Source organism: Barbus barbus (genome assembly GCF_936440315.1).
Source record: "Barbus barbus genome assembly, chromosome: 26".
Classification (NCBI taxonomy): domain Eukaryota; kingdom Metazoa; phylum Chordata; class Actinopteri; order Cypriniformes; family Cyprinidae; genus Barbus; species Barbus barbus.
Window position 1 is genome coordinate 19,398,547 of NC_136754.1, and position 27,103 is coordinate 19,425,649.

Below are 27,103 nucleotides of genomic sequence, written 5' to 3' on the forward strand. Positions count from 1 at the left end.
CCAATGCGATATTTGTTTTCTACTCATTTAAACTAGATTTGCACGATCGCTTAACCTTCGCACACAAGCACATGTCAAAGCAGGTGTCTATTGTTGTTGCTTTCTCAAGGAATTTGTTGTTCATTTGTTGTCATCTTCTCTGTTTTCTTTTTTTTCTGTCTATAAAACTATGGCCTTGGCTGGTGTTAACCCTAACCCTATACGGAAGCTTGTTTCCACCAAAAATCTATTTTTTTCTCACAATACTGAGTTTATATCTCATAATTTTGACATTTTCTCTTGCAATTATGAGAAAAAAGTCAGATAACTCAGATAATTCTGAACTCAGAATTGCAAGATATTAAAGGGATAGTTCACCCCAAAATGGAAATTGCCCCATGATTTACTCACCCTCAAGCCATCCTAGGTTGTATATGATTTTCTTGTTTCTTCTTTCTTTTTAATAAAGGCCTTCAGAAGTGAATCGATGCAAAAAATATCCATATTTAAAAGTTAAGAAAAGGTAAGAAAAGTCAGAATTGTCAGAAGAAAAGTCACAATTACCTTTTTATTCCCTGGTGGAAATAAAACACACATATACAACAAAAAACACACAGAATCGTGCCTTTTCCCTTCATAATTCAGAGAAAAAAAGCCAGAATTGTGAGAAATTGCGAGAATTGCAAGAACAAAAAGGCATAATTGGGAGATAAACAGTCAAAATTATTTTATTTGATCTTATTCTATCTGATTTTATCTTATTTTATCCAAATAATAAAAAAAAAATATCCTGGGGTGGAAACAGGCTTCCATACAGTACTTCTACAGTAAAATCTGCCTACAGTATGCGCATTTTATACTAATGATGAAATTGACAGTATGTCACATGCACTGTATGCATACCCTGGTGTGTAAAAACTGAAGTATACTTTGTATTTATATGAGGCCTTCAGTGAATTCTTTATTTAAGTTGTTCTACTGAGGGCCTTTAGGGCATGTTTTCTTTTTAAGAAGAAAGAGACTTTCATCCCAGGACATTTGCTTCCCTCAACAGGTTATCATTAATGGCCTGGTTGCCTTTGATTATACTTCATGTTGTTGTGGCTTCAGAAAAGCACAAAAAGATTTTGAATTAAAAGAGACTGCGAATAAAAGAGAGAGAAAAACAGGGAGAAAGAGGCTGCCACACGCTGAGACACTGACCCAGCAGGCTGCAATGTGCATTGCCTGAATCACGCTAACACATTAACTCTGGGCACGTTTGTGTCTGGCATCTGGCCACAGCTGCTGCCTGCTAGAGCTCTGAATGAAAGGTGTTCCCAACAGGAGCGGGACGCCAGACACATACACACACACACAGGCACACAACATACCCACCCACGCACACACACACACACACAAACAGAACATTTACGGAGAGACGTTATTCATGAGCTGGAGCGGCTCACCAGTCATTACTCAGACAGGAGCTGTCTCAATAAAGGCAAATAAGCTTTGCTGATTTATTTTGGACACTTAGGCACATCAAACATGGAGGCGGCAGGGAAGCCAAAGATAATGGACTTTCTGCTCGTGGAACATTTGGCCATAAATCCATTTTCATTTTCATATTACTATCGCTGCACACTCTAAGTAAAGCTTTGTATGTGGTGTGCTGTATTTAACTTAATCCACGTGGTATTGTTGGACCCGTAAACACCCAAGAAAGCATTAGAAGAATTAAAACAAAATAAGATTTTTTTAAAGAATTAATGGGCATGATGAACAAGATTTAAGCCTCTGTCAGAAATTTGTGTCCTGTGAAATGAGCTAACTCTAAAATATATCAGCCATGACTAAATAGAAAATGTAATGATGATTAAACAAGTTCTGGATCTGGATAAGCGCAGTGACTCACAGCGGACAAATAAACAATTTGTCATGTGTAGTTGCTCATCAGTTGCTCTTTTCTCCTCCTTCAAATCTGTCATTCCATAACTCTGTTTGACTATATTGTTTTTGAATTATGTATTCATAAATTATTTTTGGTTGTCTGTGGCAGCTTTGTCACATGCTTAATAAGTGCATAATTTTTCTTAACAATTATTGTCCCATGCATACTCTACCTTTCAAAAGTCTAGGGTCAGTAATTTCTTTTTTTTTAATTAATATTTTTATTTAGCAGGAACGCAGTCTATTGATTTAAAGTAAAAGTAAAAACATTTATAATGCAACTAATTATTTCTATTTAAAATAAATGCTGTTCTTTTGAACTTTCTATTAATCAAAAAAATCCTGAAAAAATATAAAAAAAATTATAGACATTTTAGACAATATGGCAAGTTACTTTGTCTTTTTTTGCTCTGCTAACAGAAATAGTTTCAAGAGAAGCAACTGTAGAATGAACTGTTGTCTCTGAGCAACACATTATTGTTGTTTCCTTACTGAATGAAGCAGTGTTGATTCCAATCACTTGCACATAAAGACAGTTATTTGTCTCCATTTACTGGCATAACCATGTAACCAAAGAGAGACAATAGATTGTGAATATAGTCAAGACCGAAACGCTTGCACTACCTTTAGCTGTGACTATAATCTACAATACAGATTTATCTTATTTCTTTTATAAAAATATTAAGCAAATTCATTATTGAATTGGGATGTTGGCATTATGGTTCTGCTCAGTATGCTAGGCACATATGCCTAATATAGATTTATCTCACTGGCTCAAGTACAAAGACTTCTGAAAGTTGAATGTTTGAGGACATTGACAATCACTTTTATAAAGTGATCAAGTACCTTTGAAGTTTGGAAGGAATGAATAATACAATAAAGGTATTTCAAGGCAATCATTCACAAGTAGCTGTCAGGATCTTTTGATGCAACATCTTTCTGTATTAAACTTAAGCATTCTGAGTACTAGGTCCACACAGTTTACACTGATGCTTTTTATAGAGTGTTCAAAAACTCAAGAGGATGATAGCAGAGTTTTATTTTTCTATGAGGAACAACAGTTGGCTACTGATCAGTCCTTTTTAACAAGAGCTACACTGTTTTGTGGCAGCTAACGGAAAAACAACAACAACAAAACAGCTTGTACTAATCACAAAAACAAAAGGTGTTAATAAAAATTATGAAAACCCAAGCAGAATCCCAAAACAAGCAAAGTCATGCAAGCAAATCTAAACATTTTTTTTTTTGGCAGTTTTACTGGAGAATACTATTTCTGGACATTAGTGTTGCTTGTTTCGTCCACCATCTAAAAAGTAATTAAAAGAAAATTGTGTGCATCTGTTTTGCACACAAAATATTAAAAATAGTCCAATTATATTATATTGGATCTTTCAAAGTTTATCAGAGCCACAGTACTCTATTTCCAAGGCTAATAATAAAAATACTGACAAACATGTCTTTAAAACAAATCTGAAGTCTTAACATGGAACATAAATTTAGATGAAAGATAAATACAGTAACTTACATAGACTTAATTTGATAAGCAATTTCAGTCTTGGCCGATCATCTTTGGCAGAATTCTGTAATGACGGAATTATGAGGAATATGAAAAAAAACAGAAAAACTTCGGACTCAGTGTGCAATGGCCTTTAATCTTCCAAAAATATTTATGACTTTTCCTGCACTACACAGAATTTTGTCCAATCAGCTTAATATTCCTCCTTGTATTACTCTTTGCTCTTTAACGTATTTCACACTGTAAGTGTTTTGTTTGTAGTTAGTATGCTTCCAGATTTAGTTATTATTAATATGATTATTTGCACAGGTAATACTGTATTTTGCACTGTAGAATCACATTAGTGTTTATTTATTTATTTATTTTTGACAGAAGGATGACCTCAAGCTACAAAAGGCAAAAGAGAAGAACTACAGTAAAAGCTGATGCAACGCCAGGTCCTTGCACCTCTGTAATTCAATTACTGTTATTCATACCAGAAGTGCAGTTTAAATACAGAGCAGCTGTGCGCAGGCTACTGTACTGACTCCTGATTGATGAATATTATCATGAAAGCACTAACCCCTCTTCAGGAATACCGGTAGTTGTTTTCAGATGTCAGCCATCATGTTTTTCAGTCATTCATAGGTATTTTTAAAACATTACTGGGGAGAATCTCCATTTGTATGTAACAATTAGAATTATTAGCTATATTTAATTTGGGTACAGAAGTCATGTAACATTTACATCTCAATGCCTGAAAACCACCTTTTTAAAATTCCCTGATATTTCCAGGTTTGCCACAACAACCACATTTTAATTTTGCTGATGTAATGGTAAAGTGTGTGATTTTGTTGATGTTAAAATATGTCATTTGTGGGTCAGTTCCCGCAAAACAAATGTAAACACTGTTGATCAGTGTGGCACTATCGTAACTTTCTTTGTTTTGTTTGTTCGAGAATCACAAAACATCATCCTGGAATCAATCAATTGCGTGATTTGGGGGCGGGACTATCGGTTTGTCTGTCCTATGGGAGACAAGGTAGGCCTGAAACTTATTTGAGAATCTTTTTGCTATTCGGTTTGGTGATGCTAGTGGTACAAAACCTACACTCTTTTGGTTGTAAAGATAGGGAGCCAGGGAGAAAAATAAAGGAAAAACTTTACTAATATAGCCTACTGCACTCTCCAAGTGATACACAGAGACAAACTGGCCTTTTTCTCTTCACCCACAGCCCTTGAAATGTATTTTTTCCTTAAAAATGTGTACCACTTAAATTTTTGGATTTCTGTAGCCCTTTGTAATCGTGTCCTCTGTCTAAAGAGAGAACAACAAAAACCCTCTCTTCAGAATCAAACTGTTTCCTTACCCCTTTATGAGCTCTACTTTATGCACCAATATTTTTATCCCAAAAGGTAATTTCCTACCTCAGACCATTCAGGGTCGCTAAATACATGGCTGTTAACATCCAAGGCACTACATATGCAGGTGCTCAAAGCAGTGTGTTGCTCATCAGGTGAATTACCACAGTGAGTTTCTGCTCCAGCAGCTGAATAATCACATCTGCGTGAGCTGTTCCCCTATAGCACCATAGCAACATCAGCTAGTAAAGAAACGGCAAATCATTCTAGATTTCAGCATCATTCTGTGAGCTTCGGTAGAAGACCAAACATGCTTTACATCCAATGATATTGTGGCTTAAATGGTATAACTGATTGAGTGAGTGGTTTTGAACTGAAATGATAGCTCTTTGTTAGTTTGGGCAAAACTGAAACAAAGTAGATTATCTACTTGAAATGTATTCGATCATTTATTCCAAGTTTTACATAAATTATAAGTATGTTACACAGACGTGTAAGTTCTGAGTTGTCATATATTTGAAGGGTTTTCAGGGACACAGACAGAACCATAAGAAAAATAAAGCAATCAAAACAAAGTTTGAGCATTACAGAACCACAAAACCTGAACACATTTCAGCACAGAAACTTTAAATATGAAGAGAAATGAAGAATGCAACAAGCTTTTGCACATACAGCACAAAAAAGTGTGATTGAGGGAATCACACAGATGTGATTCATACAAACAGTAAACAATTATCAATTTTAATACAATACTGTCCAGAATCTGTAATACTGATGAAAAGCACCTCGAAATAGTTGTTTCTGCTTTAGATCTAAAAGGGTTAATTATAGCAATCACAAAATAACCAAACAAAAGTTTAACAAATAGTCTTTTTTATTTTAAAATTCCCTGCCTCAAATATATAAACTTGATTTTCTAACCAAGGCTCTGTATGGACAGGGTTGAACATCTTTGAATTGGATACGTCTTTTAAGAGATTGAGGTATAGTGTCGAGAAATTCAATCTGACATCAAGTTACTTTTCATCAAGTTTCTTTAGCATTGTAGAGTCACTGATTACCACAGCATCATTGCTACCACTTGAGAACAAAAGAAAGCTAGTGGAAGACCTTCACCTATGTTAGACATGCCCATATATTACTGGACAAAAAAGGAAACTTCAAGTGCTAAAATTGGTAAATATTTACAAAATGGATGCTTTATAATTACAAATTTGGATGGTTTGAAATGCTTGTTTTATTTTATATTTGGCAGGGACACTTAATTGATCGACATCTTGTGAAGAAATCTGTTGCACTGTTGGTTTTCAAACATGAAAACAACAAAATTCTAGAGAAAATACTCTTGATAGTTATCAATATTTCATCAAATCAATTTTGATGCACATGCAAGATTTAAAGGCAATCATTAAAGAACAGTATTGTACAAAATAATAATTACAGTTTTACCAAAAAATGCACTTTCAATAGCACCTTAAGTGTTTGGGTGTTTACAACAAGAGCACACCACTGTGGTTGTCTTGCTCTGAGCAGCACCTGGAGGAGGATCTGTAATGGATACAGGGAAAACGGGCAGGAACGGGATTGGGAATTAATTAATCAATTGGATTGGGGTTTGGGGAAAGACTGGGATCAGGAGTAAATGGTGCTGGGATTAAGGTCGGAATGGGGCAAAACAAAAACAAGGCTTAAGAGTTCAAGTGGAGGAAAAAAAAAACAAGTTTGGAAATGGGAAAAGGCTCCTACAGGCTCTACAGGGGGTGAGATGGTAAAGGAATGGTTCCTCCTCCTTCTCCTGAAAATGCGCCATTGTCCACCAGGTAGTTTGTGTCCTCTTTCTGGTTTATTCCAATTGCAGGTTTCAGTCGTTCGATGAATATTCCATTTCCGATTACACAGTGCGGGTGCTGGTGTGTGTGTTTCTGGCGCAAGGAGAGGGTGGGCAGGGGGTCTCTTGGCTGGCCACACTCTTTGACCTTTGCCAAAAAGGTAAGACGGGGTGTCCTTTAGCCGAGGAAGCAGACAGGGCCTACCTCAAAGCCAAACCTTTGACTGGATTCCCCAAAGTCATTCAACATGACATCGATGATAGGCACCTGGTCGATGCGAGGAGTATTAATTTCCATCACAGACTTAGAATATCCCTGCTTTTGCTGAAAGAGAAAGAGATGAAGTGTGTTATAAACTGTTTAAGCAAAATTATACAACTGTTAGTTCTGATAATCTAATTTGATTGGACAAGCGGCAAGAGACTTGGTAGTGTTAATGACAACTATTAAAAATAAGTTACATTAATAGAAATAAAATAATGCAATAAAATAAAATATAAATATTAGAAGAATAATCTAAAACTTGGCAATTGATTCAAAATAAGTACTAAAATTATTAAAAAAAAATATATATATAATTATAATAAATCAAAGTAAAAAATGTGTAAAGATATAAAATAAGTGGTTAAATATTCATAAATAATATAATAGCATATAAATAATGTAAAATTAACACTGATTCACTTGTATGCTTTTACAGTGCTGCAGACCACACTATGAGAAAGGAAGTGAAGAGAATATTCAATACAAACCTTATTCTTGCTGTGATAATGGGATGTTGCTCAATTAACATATAGGATGAATATACAATATGTGATCCTGGACCACAAAACCAGTCATAAGTAGCACGAGTATATTTGTAGCAATAGCCAAAAATACATTGTATGGGTCAAAATGATTGATTTTTCTATTGTGCCAAAAATCATTAGGATATTAAGTTAAGATCATGTTCTATGAAGATATTTTGTAAATTTTCTACTGTAAATATATCAAAACTTAATTTTTGATTAGTAATATGCATTGCTAACGACTTCCTTTGGACAATTTTAATGGCAATCTTCTCAGTATTTTGAATTTTTTTGCACCCCCAGATTCCAGATTTTCAAATAGTTGTATCTCTGCCAAATATTGTCCTATCCTAACCATACATACATCAATGGGGGGCTTATTTATTCAGCTTTCAGATGATGAATAAATCTCAATTAAAAAAAATTGAGTCTAATTACTTTTTTTTTTTTTTTCTGGTCCAGGGTCACATATATCAGTTATTGGATATATTAGATATTGGATACCAGAGGTTTTATATATATATATATATATGCCAATATTAAATGTTTAATTGTACAGCTCATTTCCTCTCACCTTTGCCCTCATCTAATGTTCACTTTAATTAAGTTAATCTTTAATTTCTTTCAAGGTAATCTTTAAAAACACATCTTTAAAAGTAGTTAAATATAATTAAAAAAATCTCAAAATGAATATCCAATTTTTCCTACTTTGTTAAAATGTTGTGATACCAAAATTCACTTATAGCATTTGAAGCAACTTATTTACTTTTTGTACATATAATTTAATTTATTTAGGCAAAATAGTACAGAATCTGCTAATTGTAATATCGGAGCATCCCTAATATAACCAGCAAACTGATCAACAGCACTCTCACCGAGCAGCCATCTGAAAGAGCCTTGATGAAGGGGTTGTTGTCATAGGACATTTCCTCCTCATTAGAGCCCAGGAAGCGCAGCGCCTTGTCATAGTTGTCAGCCTTGGCGTCATACCAGGCCACAGACTGATGGCATATGTATGTGAAGTTCTGCCGGGCAGAAGAGCTGAGCAACTTGAGGAACGTCATCTGGACTGAGGTTATTGAGCTCTCTTCAACATCCACATAAGACAACTGAGACACAGGGAATAGACAGGTCAAACATCTGGCCTAAAGAAGAACTTTCAAAAACCGTTCTAAGTATCGAAGGGATGGGAATCGTTAGGAATTGAATGGTTCTCGTTTACAATTCTTTTAGTACTTTTGAGAAAGAACCTTTTAATAATCAGTCCGTACATAAAAATACTAAGATTTAGTATTTAGTTTAAACTGACAACATGAATACAAAACTGATTTTAGTCTTAAAACACTCTAATTCACTTGCTAACTGAAGCGATGTGGAGATACCATTCAGGTTGCATTGGAAGAAGAATGCTGACATTTAAGGACAGTTAAAAGAACCCAATTTTATGAAAATAATCCTTTTTTTTTTCTTTTATCAAAAAACTGAAACATTCTGAATAAGAACCATTTTTCCCCACCAGCCCTAAACTACTGTCACTCTTCAAGCAATAAAGACATTCATGACCAAATTGCTGAGCTATAATTCAAAGTTTATGAAGTTTATAATGCAGGAGAAAAATGGACACTTACAATTTTTCCACGCTTAAATTCACTGAACCAAGATCCTGGGGACTCCTTTGGCCAGTTTGATATTCTAACCTGGAACAAATGGAAACTGTGATCAAATAACTCCCTAAGATAATACAGTTCTTTATTTTTGATTTATATTACTACCAATCATGAGATTTAGCAGAAATGAGTTCCTCTCACCCCTGAGGATTTCTTATCGGGGTAAATGCAAGTTTCTCCTCCTGCAGTGAAGTTACAGTACACTTTGAAGGCATCTCCCATGCATCCCATATTTGGATCGATCCAGTAATGTCCTGCAGTCAAAAACATGCAACTCTTGTAACTCTTCATATCTCTCTTCATCTCTATCTGTTTTATCTTTGATTATTAACTATTTTTAACCTCAGACAGACTTAACTGACTCTTAAGTGTCTTATCTATGCTAAAGTAACTTTCTCTCACCATCTGGGAAGTCTGGCTGGCTGAGCTGCAGGTCTTTGCAGGTTCTGGCTGGGTTATCCTCGGTTCCCAGTGGGAACTTCATGCGTTCGATGTCCTGCTTGAGAGTGTTGAGGGATCCAAACACATCCTCCATTCCCTCCATACCATAATCCACCATTCCTGCTGCTTCATCATCCTGCATGTCAGGTGACCTCCGCGATTTTTTACTTGTCTGGATGGGGAGGGGCTGAATGATGTCACCAGCTGGGCCCTAGTGAGAGAAAATCAAAAATAAATCACTGACAACTCTGTAGGGTTGACTTCAATCCCATTGGACACATAAGAATGTCAATTTGACTTATTTTCATGCAATATAAGATTTTTCTTACAGGAGGACCTGGTGGTCCAATCAGGCCAGGCTCTCCCTTCTGGCCAGCTGTACCCTGGGGAAACAGAAAACACGCTTCATTTAAACTGGAACAAAAAAATGAACCACCTCAATAACCATGTGTAATGGAGAGGTTCAGCACTTACAGTTGATCCTTTGGATCCTTTCTGTCCTTGTGTTCCCTGAAGATAGAGACAACGAGGAAGTCAATTAAGCAAATGTTAGGGTGTAAAATGTCATGTTTACATGCACAATGCATTAACTCGACTGTCACGGCCAGAATAAGATTCCTGAAATCTGCATGAAATAAATCTGAATTTTGGGTCATGCACAGCACCTTTCTTTTAATGAATGTAAAAACATTCATATAATTAAAAAAATCATGAAATTATTACATTACGGTTCAAAATAATTGAAATTCAGTGGAATAAATGGCAAGAGTGGGCGAGCAGAGAAAAGAGAATTTTCTGAAAGAGAATAGTACCTGAGCAAACAGTATACTAATAATATTCTTAATAGCTGTGGAGCATTTAAATGTCTTTTCAGGAAAAAAAAGGTTTGACAAGAAAATATAGGTAAAAAAAAAAAAAAAAACTGCTTACAGGAATACCAGGAGGACCTGGGGGACCGAAGGGACCAGCAACACCAACGGGACCCTGCGGTCAATAAAACATTTCATATTTTTCAGGGCAAAACCAAAACATATTCTTACATAACAGCATCTATGAGGAGCAGACGAAAGCACACCCAGATCCTGAACTGACTCAGGTGTATGTAAAGAGCACACATCACTCACAGCATCACCCTTGCCTCCACCAATTCCCTGAGGTCCTTGCAGTCCTCGGTCACCCTTCTCTCCTGCCTCACCGGGAGGACCGATCAGACCAATCAGACCTGGATGACCCTGGATGAGTGAAGGGAAATTGTATTACTAAGTCACGGGTTTTAATAGCAGTGTATATGCCTATATTATACTTTTCTGATAAATTGCATTCCACTGATGCTTTTGATAGAGCGTAAGTTGTACTTAACCCAGAAATTTGGGTTACTTGAAACCTATGACTATGAAATTTTATTGCCAAAATGTTCAGTGGAACAATGTCATGCATTATTCAGAAAAAGAATCGATGCAAATCTCAATTTAAAGGCTGAAGTGGCAAACATTTATTTTTTATCATGTACTAAATACAAGTTATTGTTCTGGATCTTTTGCTACCACAGTGTGTACAATATAAATCTTATTTAAGGCAACGAATCTGAGAGGTGCTCAAGTTCTTTAGATTCTATTCAACACCTGATATTTACAGTCACACCTACTGTACTTGCCTCTCCAGAATATTAATACTTCACATCTCAGCAGGTCTCCTCTCATAAAACAGATTTACAGATGTATACTGCATTGATTATGTATCGCAGGCAGAGTAACAGTTTAATCATTGTATTTAATCTACAGCACTAAGAGCTTGTTTATACCTTGTCATTATTTGAAATAGAGATGCCAGTGAGGCCTGTTGCTCTCACATCTTAAACTTTCAACTGAGCTCAGCATTATTGTAAATATGCATAGACAGGTTTAGGAAAGGAGACATTTTTAAGGCGTAGAACCTCCTTGGAGATGATTTTGGCATATAAAGTATATATAATGAATGTTTTTCAAGTCTCTTAAGCTCACAAAGGCAGCCTTTATTTGATCAAAAATACAGTACAAAGAGCAATATTGTGAAATATTACTGCAATTTAAATAGAAAAGAAAAGACTGTTTTCTATTTGAATATATTTTAAAATCTATTCTATGTCTGTGATACATACATAGCTGAATGTATGTGTCACAGACATAGAATATGAATTATATACTGTATGTGTATATAAACCCCTAATTCTTTAGTAAAATATATAAAATACAAATACAAAATTTATCACATGACGTTTTCTAAAATGATATATTGATATGTTCCATTTGCAGTATTCTTATTTTTGTGCTTTAGAAATGTACTAGTTAAAACTTACCTTCTCACCCTTAGTACCAGGGTCACCTTTCAAGCCAGGAAGACCAGGAGGACCCTAGAATTAGTCAAGACACATAAATGTCACAGTCCTTAGGCAAATACCACATCGATTGACATTCATTAGTCTAAATGAACAACATAATGGTGCCTGATTGTCTCTTCTTACCAATGGTCCAGGAGGACCGTCTTGGCCAGCAGCTCCAGGAAGTCCCTGCTCACCCTGAAAGAGCAGACAGAAACCAGAAGCCCATTAATACATACTATAATAGCAAAAATGAATGCACGGAACATTTACTCAAATCTACCGACTAGACAAGGAGAGTGATTCAACCTGAAAAGCCAAATTATTCAAAATAAGAGATTCTTGTGTACTATTCTGCTCAGTTAATATAATTATGCAGCAATTTTAACTATATCAGAGTTTCTAAATGCATACCACAGGCCCCGGGATGCCACGTAAGCCCTCAGCTCCAGACTTTCCAGGAGGCCCCTGGGGGCCCACAGGCCCAGTTTTGCCCGCTGGTCCTTCAGCACCGGCCTCACCCTGTGTGATGAAAGTAGAATTAAGGAACAATATACTGGGGGAAAAAATCATACATGGAAAAAAAAACCCTGACATGGCGAATGGGACCTGACATAAAATAGCTACTTACTAAACTTAAAATATAATTGATTTGAAAAAATACAAATATTTGTAAAGGACATTCTATATATATATTTGGTCATTTAGCTGACGTTTTCAATGCAAGTGTCCTCAAACATCAACTATGATATCCATGCGAATGTGATAAGATGAACTAGATCAACAAATCATTTTGAAGAACAAAATCTTTTAGGGGGAAAATATAGATTTCCTGTCACTTCCTCTGATTGAACCTGTAGTATAAGCTTAACTTGTTGTGGCATCCAATTAGGCTTTCTCATGCTCAGATCTTTCAATGAGGATTTTAATGTCAGGACCTCTAAGTGTTGTGAGAGATTGGACTCGACAGACAAAAGCATGGACAGATAACAAATCAAGCTTTGAGGAGGACAAACAATTTACGCTACAATACAAATGACAAACATGTTGTTTGGATGTTCAGGTGCCAGCTTAAATAACGGAAACCATCTTACCTTTGCACCCTTCTCTCCTTGTCTTCCTTCTGTACCAGCTGGGCCAGCAGAACCCTTGAATAGAGAAAAACAAAACTCAAAACCTCCTGCAGCAGATATCTATAAAGAGCCATCAACAATAAAAAAAAGTATTGTATCCAAATGTACCATGGCAACAAGGTAGTGTACTTTCTTTTTTTTTATCAACACGGCACTATATTTTTGTTCACCGATATCTCACAGAAAGCAAAACGTACTCCGGAAACCACATATAAACACTTTTATACCTCTTACGTCTGTTATGATGTCTATGACTCAGAGGTTTTGCTATTGTTAATACACATTTTTAAACATTTGTTAATGGAGTAACATAATTCAAGATACTCAAAAGCAACACTTATTTCATACACAATATTGATTCTGAAGTAAATGCATCATGTTTTTAAGGATGTTTAGATTTTTTAATGGAAAAGAACAAAATACTGATTAAGGCAATTATTTTTGAAGCAAAGGTATAAGTAATGGTGGCTAATGGCTTGGGCCGGCATCCAGATATTTAGCATTACTGTCCACACATTTGTGAACACTGTTAATATGATTATTCAGATGAATAGATGGTATTGTTTTCTCAGCGTGAGAATGAACACAATGCAGGTATTTGCTGGAAATATTTTTCCCAGAAGTCCATGATCAATATGGGTGTGCACATTTAGATTCAAGACGCACAGAAGGCCGAGGTCTGCCGAACGAATCAGCTTCATGCACAGACCCACTTAAAGTTGTAAGTAAGGCAGGTGAAAATGGAAAGCCCTGAAATGCATTTTTATTGCTACTAACAGCTCTGCTGATATGAGAAAATTCGATTTTTTAGACTAAAAGCCTGACTTGTTCATATATTGAAACCAGTCTTAATTTCTTTCCTGACATATATATGGCAATAAAACTCACTTTGGAAAACAACTGAAATGAAATTCTCTCTGAAGTTATGAGTCTCAGCTCAACTGCTCTTAAGCAATGCAAACTGATGTGAGAAGCCCATTTTTTCCCAAACAGGTTTTATGTAATGCTGAGATTTCACAGGAATGCCTTTTCCCAAGCAAAGCGTGCACTCTTTACTCACTTGGGAACAATTTACTGAGGGAAGACCCAGTAAAATCCTGACTGTGCTCTCTTTTTAAAGATTTATTGTTTGTGTAGTTCAGATCTGTTAAAAATAAACGTGACCCATAAAATATAGGCTACTTTTAGCATGTATTTACAAGGGAAGCTCATAAACCTATTTGAAAATGTTGGTCTCAGCAGATTATAAAAGGAACAACAAAGGGTTAATGCAAACAAGTACATTCTTACATTTTTTTTTAAAGAACGAAAAGTGTTATACACCAAACATTTGGTACTTGCAGTGGGTATATTCATATATCTAACACTAAGTCTGAGCTGTTGGAATAATAAGTTAGTTTTCCACAATGATGCTACTAGTTTGACTAGATTTATTTTCAGTAGCTTGACAGTAGAGATGCTACTTTTAAAATAGGGTAACATTTTTTTATTTTTCAACCAGGTAGCATAGTGACATGAAATGCTACATCACTTTGCTTAAAATATGAACTATGACTGGCAAATTATTCACTTTAGAGTCTAGAGTCGTTCTTTCAACAGATGCGTCAAAAAGATCCAAAATGGTTTGAGAATCTGTCTGAATAATTCGGTTGGATAAAACAATCCAGCAAGCAGTCTAACAACGCTGATCCATAAGTATGTGGTTCTTTCAGATGTACATGAAAAATGCAAAAAATTAAAAACATTTGTAGCTACAGCAACAGTTGGATCTCTGCACATTTCCTTTTAGAATCCCCATTAGTCCATAACCTATTGTACCTGTTTCATGGCACATCATAAATTAATGTTTTCAAAAATGATCATGGACTTTAGGAAGAGACAGCAGCAGCCCTACTCTCCTCTCAGGATCAGTGGGACCCCTGTGGAGAGGGTGAGTAGCTTCAAGTACCTCGGCGTAAACATCTCCGAGAACCTGACTTGGACTACACACATCCAATCACAGGTTAAGAAAGCCAGGCAAAGACTGTACCATCTGCGACAGCTGAGGAAATTCAGGGTCTCACCAGCAATCCTGAAAACTTTCTATTCAGGGACCATAGAAAGTGTATTGACTCAGTGCATCTCAGTGTGGTATGGAAACAGCTCCAATCAGGACTGCAAAGCACTACAGAGAGTTGTGCGCTTAGCTGAGCGCATCTCAGGGTCTGCTCTCCCCTCTCTGCAGGACATCTACCTCAAACGCTGCAAAAGTAGAGCTATTAAAATCTTCAAGGACTCTAATCACCCTGGTAACTGTCTATTCACTTTGCTTCCATCTGGTAAGCGCTTCCGTAGCCTGATGGCAAAAACTGAGAGACTTAGGAGGAGCTTCTTCCCCCAGGCCATCAGGCTCCTAAACTCTAACTCTGTGTCATAACATCACTTGACGCCATGTAAATATCACCATATCAACAAGTTATTAATAATTTTTTCTCCATGTAAATATCATATATCAATAAGCTATTCATAATTTTTCTCTACCTCATATTGCTGCTATTCAAATAACCTGTACAACTTTTTGCACATTATTTTTTGCACATTCCTCTCATTACTATTTGTCAACAACATACTGACCTACACATTTATATTTATATTTTTTATCCTATCTTATCTTATTTTATCTTATCTTTTATTTTATGTTTGTACTTCTTAATATTTGTATACTTTATAATTGCACTGTCCTTGGAGCGGACCTGACCTACATTTCACTGCTGGTTATACTCTGTATAATTGTGTATGTGACAAATAAAACTCTTGAATCTTGAATCTTGAAAAATGTGTACATTTCTAGATACAGTATAACCAGTCGCCCAACAACTGTCGGCCCACAGTTGTACTGCTGTCGGCATAACACATCTGAAATAGATCACCACCAAATACATTACCTATTTTTCCAATTTTAGATTTTTTTTTTTTTGGCTTTTTTCCCCTAATATTTCTAATATTTGAGAAGAGACTTGGTACAGAGCCTTTAAATCTAATTTAAATGAGTTTAAATTAATTTAAAAGCGTATTTTGCATTTTTTTAAATATGTAATCAAATCAAGTATAAATAACTATGAATAAGAAAGTGTCCCTTTAAGTAGCTTATCCAACACTGAACCAAATGGACAAAATGCCTGGTAAAGTACTCACTCGCTTTCCAGGGGGTCCTGGAGGACCAGCTTCACCAGATGGACCAGGTGGACCCTGTGGTGTAAAAATTCAATGCATTACTAGCAAGCTTCATCATAAAATATGATTTTCAGTGAAAGTCGACTTTCACTCACAGGCTGACCGGCTTCTCCATCATCTCCCTTGTCTCCAGGAAGGCCATCCAGTCCCTGTGTGAAACGACATTACATCACAACATTGCCCTAATATTTCATTTCCATCAAGCATCATATTATAGTTTCCTTACAACATTTGTTTAATACCCTGGACATTAAGCCTGTAACTAATGACTATTTTGACAACTTGTTGATTACTTATTTGATTGATCTTCTACACCTTATGCAATGTTTTCCCTTAAAAATGTGCAATGAAGCCTGTAATATATGTTGAACACTGTGTGCAAAAAAAAAAAAAAGTTGCTTGAGTGGAAACCTGGGCACATGAAACTACTTTCTTTGAAATGTTTATATATAAAGTGCTTTGGAAAAGAGATGCACAGTTTTTTCCCCTCGCTCTATTGCTTCCAGCATTTTAAAATGCATTTGTTCCCCACAGAAATAGTTATTTTACTGACGCAAAACAAATACTTTTGAATGTCTTAATAGTGAACTTACACCTGCTCCGGTCTCACCAGGAGGACCTGGATCTCCAGGGAAGCCAATAGGACCCTAAATTACAAAAGAAATGATGGATCAATTCAGTCATCGTATACTATACTTTCAGTGTAATAGACGAAGGGTGCTTTCTGGGATGTCACTGATGGAGAATTACTGGGTTTCCTTTGGGACCATCATCTCCAGGGGGTCCTCTTGCACCAGCGGGTCCTGCAGCTCCAGGAGGGCCAGCTTCTCCTTTCTCTCCAAGCTCACCTTTGGGTCCCTATGGAAGACACAACAACCATCAACATCCTTTGAATTTGAGATTAAATATAAAATGTTGGCAATAAAGACAATAACGGTTACTTATTGCTTAGTTTCTGAGTAATTGAATTTCTGAATTTGATTTGAGGTAGCCAACAGGGTGAAATGCAATTCAAATTTTGAATTTAAGGAAATTCCTATAACTGCAACGTGTAATGATGTTTTTTAAAACTAACTTTGATTGTTGCTTTAAACTACTAATGTAAGCAGAAAGCTTTAGTCTCAAAAAGCATTGAGACCAACAGACAAACATCAGCATTTAAGATGCTGATATCACATAAACAGGTTTGTGCAGCAGGCGGTGGTTGAAATAACATCCCTGGGTGAAAAAGGATGATGATAGCAGCAACCATCTGGAATGCAAGTGATGTTCACCTCAGCATATATTTACTAGAGGAAAATATTCACATGGATGTTCCAAAGTAGAGTGAGGTCAAATTAATCCACAACAAAGCACTATAGCAGCCTTCAGCTGCCTGTGCTAATAACATGTGGTACTCTTGAGAATGACATTGAAGAGAAGGGACTGTACTATGGAATAAAGTTGTTATTTTTGTTCTCTTTGTGCACAAAAAGTATTCGTGTAGCTTCAAATTACGGTTGTACCACTGATGTCACATGGACTATTTTATCAATGTCCTTACTACCCTTCTGGGTGTTGAACATGTCAGTTCCATTGCTGTCTATGCAGAGTCAGAAAGCTCTTGAATTTCATCAAAATATCTTGATTCTTGTTCAGAAGATGAACAAAGGTCTTACGGATTTGGAACAACATGAGGGTGAGTAATTAATGACGGAAGTTTCATTTTTGGGAGAACTATCCCTTTAGAGGTCATTAGCTTTATGCGTTCCGAGTTAAAAACAAGGATTTGTGTAGTTAAGCTCCTTGAATGTCAATAGATTAGCCTCAATTACATGCAGGTCAGACACGTCTGGTAAACATTCATAAAATCAGACTCAACAACTTTCAAACACAAACCAATACTTACTACTAGACCATGCTCTCCTGGTGGTCCTGGATTACCTGCCTCACCGGTCTCACCCTGAGGGGAAGAGATGAAGGGAAACAAGTTCAGTTTTACCTTGATTACACTGTAACATCTATAAACATTCATCATAATAACTACAATGCATATTTATGTACATTCATGTTTATTTATTCAAGAAATACCCACCTTTTCACCATTTCCACCCATTGCACCGATACCTCCGGGAGGGCCAGGAGCACCCTGTCAATCAAATAACAACACTGCTGATTCAAATCTTTCTGATGGCATTTCTATACAAATATTGCCCAGTTAAACTCACATCTGCTCCACTAGAACCTTGAGGACCTCTGGGACCAGGAGGACCAGGTGGACCCTTTAAGAAAAAAACAACAGCTTGTCAAACAATTAAGATACTAAACTCTGAAAGAATCAATAGATTCAATCTGAATCATTCCGACCTGTATTACAAGAATCTGCACATCTTTGTTTGTGAATAAGTGGCACTAACATTAATGATATGAAGGTGTGGTCACATTAGTGAAATTTCAGAAATGTGACTGTCCAATATCAATACTGTAGCAATGCATGAAGCAGAAGTTGTCATTTTCAAGCCAAGTGTTTTTTTTTTGTTGGTCAATGTGGTGAATTTGCACAAACATCTTGAACACGAGTGAATTCCGAGTTGTATGAATTCCAAATGAAATGACTAGATTCCACAAGATATTTATTTAACAAGCAATGGTAGATGCGACTGAACCTTACTTCAAAATAAAGATATACAGTACATAAAGAAAGTATGCATGTTCAGCACATAGTTGAGACTAATTATGACAAAAATATAGTAAACACTGCATTTTGACAACAAGGATCCTACAAACTCACCATTGAGCCGACATCTCCATTCTCTCCTTTCTCACCTGGCGGTCCTGGCAAACCCTAGAGGAAAACAAGTTTTACATATTAATCAGGCGCAACTACAGTTTACATAAGAGTTGACCTATTACAATTTAAAAAATGCTAAAACCTTCAGTAACAAGAGAGGATACGTTAATGTTTCCTCTTCCCCCATGAACAACATGACAATTTAGAATAACAATCAGTCTCGCAGTGTTGAATATTAATATTATACATTTACAGCTCTGAGCCATCGGGTAAACACTATTAATCAAATAACAATTTTTGGTAATTAGCAGTAGAAGGAACCTCATGGCAATTAACGCATTTGCATTTGGGTCCCTGTGAATGTGTCCCACCCAGTGTCACTTTTAAAATATGAAACACAAAAAGAGGCAAAGCTTGGCAAGCAGTTCATTTTGCAATATAATTGCGCTTGACTAAAGAGGTTTGAATGTTATTCAGATCATTATCACCAAACAATACCAATAGACGTCTCTCCATTGTTCATAGTTAACATCTGTAATTACAAGGCAATTCTGGGTCATTGTATTTAGCAGACATGCTCTTTGGCACCCATTAATGCATATCTTACTGCTTATTGGTTTGATAAATGTTGTGTTACTATAAAAGGACAGAAGTGATATTTCACAGGCATTTTGAGGGAAACAATTTCCCCAACTGCCAAAACAGCTTACGTTATATTTACAGTGGGTTTTGAAAAGATAATGAAAAGTCTCCATTCTAATAAACTCCAATTACTTCTCATTAGCAAGTTATTCAAAACTTGAGAGAAAACAAATTAAGATGGTTAATTTCTTCGGATCAAAAATCATTATCGTGGAAGATCAGTGAGAGTACCAAACAAGGAGACGCAGAGCACAAACAATTAGCACAGTTGGGTTGAATCACTATTCCTATTACCTTTGATTACCAGTCAATTGCTCTGAGTGACTCTGTAATATTGCTGTGTTGAGTAGCAGCTTCTGTTGCCATTTGAAAATCACCTCCTCATTATTCCCATGAAGGTGAAGGGTGTAATTTTTTTGATGTTATAATAGTTTCTATTATATTAACCTATTATTATTGGTGTCTAGTATTAAGACAGCTACAGTACCAATTTGTGGTCGGTAAATTTTTTTTAATGGTTTTCACCAAGGCTGTATTTATTAGACTCAAATCCCAGAAAAATTAAAAAATACAATAAAAACAACAATGCTGAGAAATACTATAACATTTTTCAAATTTAAATTTAAAATTTAACAGTACTCCAGTCTTCAGAGTCACATGATCCACAACAATGATGTTGATTTGGTGCTCAGGAAACATTTCATATTATTGTCAATGTTAAAAACTTATTGCCTATAATGATGCATTTTTCATGATTGTTTGATGAATGGAAAGTTCAAAAGAACAGCAGTTTGTAAGCTGTTTCTCTGAAAATTGGTTACCAAAATATTTCCGTGTCTCAATGTTAGCAACAATGGCTCAACCAATGAACTGAAGTTGATAAGTTGGAGTGGGGCTCTGTTTGTCCGACCAATGGCAGACAGGAAGCATTCAAAGAATCCTTTTGAAAAGCAATCATTATTTTTGCAAATCCAATTGGTGGCGCTATTGGCACAAAATTACAATTCACCTTGAAAACGTCACGTAAACGGAAAGTGACTGAATCAATCAGCCAAGTTTAGAGAAACATAATTGAATCCAGATTTAAAAAATGGCTATTGCTCTCCTTGCTCAATTATCCTGCCTCAATGATATTTAATAGTGGAGCTTTGTGTAAATTAAATAACATGCTTGCAGCAGATCCATAGTGTGTTTAGATTAGTGTAAAGATGATATCTGTACCTGCAGTCCGACGGGACCGGGAAGACCTGGGAAACCACGGGGGCCCTCATCTCCCTTCTGCCCAAACATACCCTGCTGACCTCTGGGCCCGGGCTCACCGTCACTTCCCTACACAAGAAAAAAACAGTTAGATAAATTATAACACACTGACGTTAACATCTGAAGCTGATAGAAACTCTGAACATGATGGTGGGGAAGTACAGTACAACACTCTCTGTACATGTAAAGTCAACTTGCTGACCCCAGAATGTCTTTCATACTCTAGTGTACGGCGCAGACAAGCATGAAAATGAGATCTACCCCCTGAGACATCAAAAGTCAAGCTTGAAAAGACGTGTCATTCAGAGGAACGCTCAGGGGAATTATTGAGGGTGAAAATGTGCTGCCCTCATTTCTGATGCTGCTTGCTCTACAGGGTCAGTGGAAGGGGAAAAGAAGGGTTCAGCACAGTTCAAACAGATGAAGTCATTCAAAATGTGAGGTAATAGCGCTGCCTGTGAGAAGAACATGTCTGAATGGCAGGTCACTGCAAGATATGAGGGAATGCAGTATTGATGGACCTACAGGACAGACTTCACCATGATGGTTAACAAGCGTCAATCATAAAAAATATAAAATTTATTAATGCATGTATTTACTAATTATGTTGATCTAACACATCAATTTACTATGCTTAACATAGAAAAATAAATACACACAATGGACTGAATGTCTATTCAGTGCTAACTTGACTGCAATCATGTTTTTGAATTATTATCATTATCATGATTATCAGGGCTTTTCTTAGAAATTACTGATGCAAATGACTAGTTCATGTCATTGATTAAATCCAATATGCAATCAATTCAATTAGTTCATCAGCAAATCATGTACAGGCATGTAATCAGTGAAAGACAAAAAAAGAAGGAAAACCAGACACTCCATCCTTAAAATGTTCTAAAATCAATCAAATCAATAATTTTACAGTATGACAATAATACTGCACTACTATTTCTTTGCTTTCAAATGTAAAATCATGAGTTTTTATTTTTGTGGAAAATTACAGGGAGACCTAAAAGCTTCTCTTTTGTTGACAACAGATTTGCAAACGATTATCACAAATCTGGGAATATGGTCGATGTGTTTCGTTTTCAAATGCATGTTACAGTATAAGGCCATTTTGTGTTTCATGTGGGAAAATATGGTAATTTGTGTGGAAATCACATCATTGCATTTAATTAATTTAATTACATTTTTAATCAAGTGACAATCCTAATAATGTATGCATATAAAGAGAGAAGGTTCAGTCAAATATTGCTTATATTTAAGTGACTAAGATCTTTTAAGCAGCATTAACATCATTATATCATCTAATAGATTTAACGTCTCGCACGTTTCCAAATTTGTAATATCCTATTCAGTAGAAAAGCCAAACAGTTTACAAGAATGTTCTTCATATAACTGCACAGAATAGGTGTAATTATCAGCTTTGTATCAAGCTAATGTATCAAGGAAACAGAGAGGCCCAGCTGGGAGTGTTCAGCTTGAGTCATAAACTTTAAATATTCAACTGTGTGCCACCTGGCCCTGACAACATACTCTCATTGCTGCTTTATCAACTCAGCAGGCTGCCTGACACAGGCAAAACTGAGCAAATGTGAGTAGTTAGTCATTTAACAGACACTTGTATCCAAAGCAACTTAACACAAGGAGCAATGAAGACCAGGGTTAAACAATCAAGATGACCCAATGTAAGAAACTTTTGTCCAGTTGGCGTAACTGCCACTTTCCCTACCGGGCCAGTAGTTACAATGTTCTAATGATTTGGCCACATGCAAGTGTTTTTATGCCTTTCAAACATAAAACATTTGTTTAAACATTGTTTCAAGGTTAATGCATCACTAACCACTAGGCCACAAAAAGAAACAATCATGTTAGGCTAAGAAAGCTTGAGCAGTGAAGATACTTTTTATGTGTGAAATCATTGCAGTGATAAAAAATGATATATTTGTGTGACAACTACTCTAGGATTAATGGAAAAAAATCCTTGGGTTTCATTCTATACGGCTCAAATGGAAGGTTGTAAGTACTCACAGCAGGACCTGGAGCTCCAATTACACCCTGAGGACCAACTGGACCTGGTGGACCCTACAGCAAAAGACAATCAGGACAACTTTAGGGACTGGTTATGAAGAAGCTAGATCTCATATGAACATTTGAAGTGCCAGAGATAGCATTTGTTTGTGTAAAAATAAGCAAGTGAATGTAAATGCAGCAAAAATGTAAACAAATAAAATAATATTAAAATTATAAAATAAATGGTAACACTTTACAATAAGGTTCAATTTAGTTAACATATATTAGTTAACATAAACTAACAATGAAAAATACTTTAAAATAATTTACTAATCTTGGTCATTTCAACATTTACTAATACACTATTAAAACCAAAAGTTGATTTTTTTCTGTAAATATTATTTCATGGACCCAAGCTAGCATGACCTAACATAAACAGTTGCATTTTTAATAATGTTAACAAATATTGATAAATACTGTAACAAATATATTATATATAAAGTGTAGCAACAGTGGCATATGACTGACTTATAAGTACAAATAAGTCAAAAGCATTCAACTAATGGGACCTTATTATAAAATTTGTTACCAGTTGAATATATAATAATTAATATTTTGAATGTTTTATTTATAATAAATACTGTTCAACTTACATGTTCGCCTTTGTCACCCTTGCTTCCCTTTTGACCTGGTTCTCCAACTTCTCCCTGGGGAAAAAAAAGTTTTTGAAAATCAAGAAACTTCAAGCTGTTTACAACTTTTCCCTAGTTGCCTGGTCATCAAATTTTTTTCAAGGTCACTTCAGCATCAACAGCAGTGTTAACTTTACTCCAGAGATTTTAATTTAACAGTAAAACCAAGACCTTGGGATGTTTTTGCAATTAATTGATTACTTGGCCCCTCCAACACCATTGCCGCCACAGCCGAAAGGAATAATGTGGCTTTGGGACGTGATAAGGATCTAAAAACGCACTATTCTACATTTAACAGGGCGATAATAGATTCTGGAATGCATTAGCCTCAAAGCACGTTTGTTTACTTGGTTTATGTGCATGTGTGTGCGCCTCGATTTCACTGGTTTCAACATTTCACTATAGTAATGATTTTGTGTCTTGTTTGGTTATAGTGATGGATAAGTCAAAACTCTGTCCGCATTGCCACTAATGGTGTGCAGATGTGAGAGGGGCATGATGTCTTTGAATTCTGTAGAGTTTAGAATAAAGTGCTGCACCTTGTCACCATCCTCTCCAGGTTGACCCTGAGGTCCGCCTGGGCCAGGGAGTCCGACTGGACCTTGGATGCCATCCCGGCCAGCAGGACCAGCAGGTCCTTTCTCACCCTGCATGAAGTTAAGAAATAACAGTTTACGTACATGTCTGAAAGTACTGATTGAGAAACATCCTATGAGGAATACTCTAATCTGGTTAATACAGACAGGCTGAGCAAACAAAGAAGTTAATGGCAGATCCACTGCAATTAATTAACAGCATTTATACACTTTGCAGAGGAATATGTTCAGTATTATTATAGAACCTTTCAGTCAACTAATTGATTTCAGCTTCAACTGTGTGCTGTAAAAGTCTAAATGAACTGAATTGAGTTTCTGTTTGGATGCTGTTAGGATTTTTATCTGTGCTAGATGTGTTTATTGAAAAGATGAATTTTAATGAACCAAAACTCTTTTCCTCTGGCCCCTTTTGTTTCCTACAGGAATCTCTAGACATTAGTGCATCACTTAATGGATCCACGCATCTGATAAAGGCACAGTGAGTTTTTTACTTTCTTTAGGGTGAATTCAGGTAAATTAGGCCATGTTTTGCTATTCATCTCAACAAAAAGTGGTCCAATTTACTTGAATTCACAGTATTTTTCCTTCTTATTCTTTTGGAAAATGTACAAGATAACATCAGCATTTTTTTTTATCTCTAAACAACGTGCACTCACTGGAGCACCCTTCTCTCCTGCAGGTCCAGGGGGTCCTTGAGGGCCATTGCGTCCTGTTAGACCAATGGGTCCTCCGGGTCCAGCTGCTCCTCTTTCTCCTGGTGACCCCTGTGACACACACATCCCATTAAATCTGACTGGAACACAACTGGATTCCAGGAGAGATTTTTAACCGAATTAGAACATTCCGATTGAAAACAATTCATGTCTTGGGTTACCTAAAAAATTAAAACATATTTTTACTTTACCAAATTAACAATTTTCTGCAGTTCCACTAACAAACATCATTTGCTCGCAACAACAATTGCTCTTCTGTTGGGTGTGTTTATTCCATAATTTGTATTATAGATATATAATACAAATTATATTATTATATTCCACAGATGTATTATAGAGATATCTGTGAAAATGTTATGCACCAATCAATGAAAAGAATTAAAGTATAATATTCTTCTATCTATCTAAACACACACACACACACACACACACACACACACACACACTCTTTCATGCTTTCAAATATAAATATTTATTGCATTTTACTCATTGAGTGCCATAAACATACACTGCCTTTCAAAAGTTTGGGATCAGTAAGATTTTTTATGTTTTTTAATGCAGTCTCTTTTATGCTCATCAAGGCTGTATTTATTTGACTAAAAATACACAGGAAAAAAAAACTAAATCAAAACAAAAATACTGTAATACTGTGAAATGTTTTGCAATTTCTAATATTGGTTTCCTATTTGAATATTCTTTAAAATGTCAAGAATTTCATCAGTCTTCAGTCACATTATCCTATTTTGAATAAACACTGTTTTTAACCTTTTATTAATCAAAGAATCCTGACAGAATGTACCACAAGTCCCCCCCCCCCCCCCCCCCCCAAAAAAAAAAAAAAAAAATAAGCAGCACGACAGTTTCCAACACTGATGATAAATCAGCATATTAGAAAGATTTCTGAAGGATCGTGTGGCATTGAAGTCTGGAACAATGATGCTGTAAATTCATCTTTGATTCACAGGAATAAATTATATTTTATAGTATATTAAAATATATTTTTTTTCTGTATTTTTGATTAAATAAATGCAGCCTTGATGAGCATTTAAAAACTTGCTTTTTTAAAAACATTAAAAATCTTGCTGATCCCAAACTTTGGAAGGCACTGTATATAGTTAAAAAAAATATTTTAGAGCTAAACAAAACCACAACAAAATATATTTAAAGTTTCGTGACTTTTCCAGGCCTGGAAATGACAGTTCCAAATGTCACTGATATTTCCAGGTGCTCCGTGTCTGGGGGAACTGTGTTATCCGGTAGTTTGTTTTGGCTCTGAGGAACATGTTCCCATATACAGATCCTTTTTCTGCACTGAACAACACTAAGGCACATTTGTGTACCACATTAAACACATTTTTTCTTACAGCGTATCAGCAGGTCTTAATGACTGACAAAAGTTTATGAGAGAGCGAGCTTTCAGGTTCAAAACCAATGCAGAGCATGTGTTTTTCAGAAACAATCCATTAGAGCATCTATTAGCATTGAAGGATTAGCACTGAAGAGATCTCTCAGAGCGAGGGCTTTATTCACCGGTTACTTAAAGACATCCGGTTGCTTTCACATGCATGCACATACCCACAGAAACACATGCTAAAACTCACACACAACAACAGCTGACTGCATTAGCCAGCAGTGGTAGAGCTTCTATACATAGGGAGGGGTCAAGGTCACTGCACAACGCATTCTAGGGCAGAACATTGTCTCAACATCTGACTGCACACATCTTAATTATAACTTTCAAAGAGGTTTTTATATATATTTTAAAGGTACAAATACAAATAATAAATGTGAAAGAAATGTGAAATTGAGAAGTTTTTTTTATTTGAATGTGAATGCAACTCCATATGTACAACAGTTTAAACCAAAAAGTACTTTCACGCCAGTAATTCATAATCATTCTTTTTGTAGACTTATAGAAAACGATGTGGAAAAATCATTACAAGAACCTCATTACGAATTGCACAAGAAGCAAAGAGAAGCATTATCAGCATTAATTAATGATCTGACTTTGACTTTTCAACGAGCAGATAAAGGTGGAGGGATTGTGGTTATGAATACTAGTACATACATCGAGAAAATAAAAGGGATGTTACATGATGAGACATTTTATCCTGGAGTCCTATAAAAAAACAAATTGATGAAATTTTACAAATAGGATTAGACAGGAAATGGATTAATTAACAAGAATTTAAATAATTAAAAAATGAATAGCCTAGGAT

General features: G+C 35.9%; 1 protein-coding gene across 1 annotated transcript in view; it reads right to left on the reverse strand.

Moving 5' to 3' along the window:
* Positions 1–5,196: 5,196 nt before the first annotated feature.
* LOC306845724 (collagen alpha-1(XI) chain-like) overlaps positions 5,197–27,103 on the reverse strand; it is a 77,909-nt gene continuing 56,002 nt past the window's right edge. The window contains exons 42-67 of the mRNA XM_079378683.1: positions 24,828–24,935; positions 24,115–24,222; positions 23,537–23,590; positions 22,902–22,955; positions 20,829–20,936; positions 18,966–19,019; positions 18,403–18,456; positions 18,270–18,323; positions 18,084–18,137; positions 16,946–17,053; positions 16,789–16,842; positions 16,291–16,344; positions 16,157–16,210; positions 12,944–12,997; positions 12,264–12,371; positions 11,994–12,047; positions 11,829–11,882; positions 10,618–10,725; positions 10,424–10,477; positions 9,968–10,003; positions 9,823–9,876; positions 9,455–9,704; positions 9,194–9,306; positions 9,014–9,082; positions 8,261–8,494; positions 5,197–6,921 (exon numbers count right to left, since the gene is read on the reverse strand). Of these exons, the coding sequence (XP_079234809.1) occupies positions 6,775–6,921; positions 8,261–8,494; positions 9,014–9,082; positions 9,194–9,306; positions 9,455–9,704; positions 9,823–9,876; positions 9,968–10,003; positions 10,424–10,477; positions 10,618–10,725; positions 11,829–11,882; positions 11,994–12,047; positions 12,264–12,371; positions 12,944–12,997; positions 16,157–16,210; positions 16,291–16,344; positions 16,789–16,842; positions 16,946–17,053; positions 18,084–18,137; positions 18,270–18,323; positions 18,403–18,456; positions 18,966–19,019; positions 20,829–20,936; positions 22,902–22,955; positions 23,537–23,590; positions 24,115–24,222; positions 24,828–24,935 (2,253 nt within the window). The 3' untranslated portion in view covers positions 5,197–6,774. The remainder of the gene's footprint in view (positions 6,922–8,260; positions 8,495–9,013; positions 9,083–9,193; positions 9,307–9,454; positions 9,705–9,822; positions 9,877–9,967; positions 10,004–10,423; positions 10,478–10,617; positions 10,726–11,828; positions 11,883–11,993; positions 12,048–12,263; positions 12,372–12,943; positions 12,998–16,156; positions 16,211–16,290; positions 16,345–16,788; positions 16,843–16,945; positions 17,054–18,083; positions 18,138–18,269; positions 18,324–18,402; positions 18,457–18,965; positions 19,020–20,828; positions 20,937–22,901; positions 22,956–23,536; positions 23,591–24,114; positions 24,223–24,827; positions 24,936–27,103) is intronic.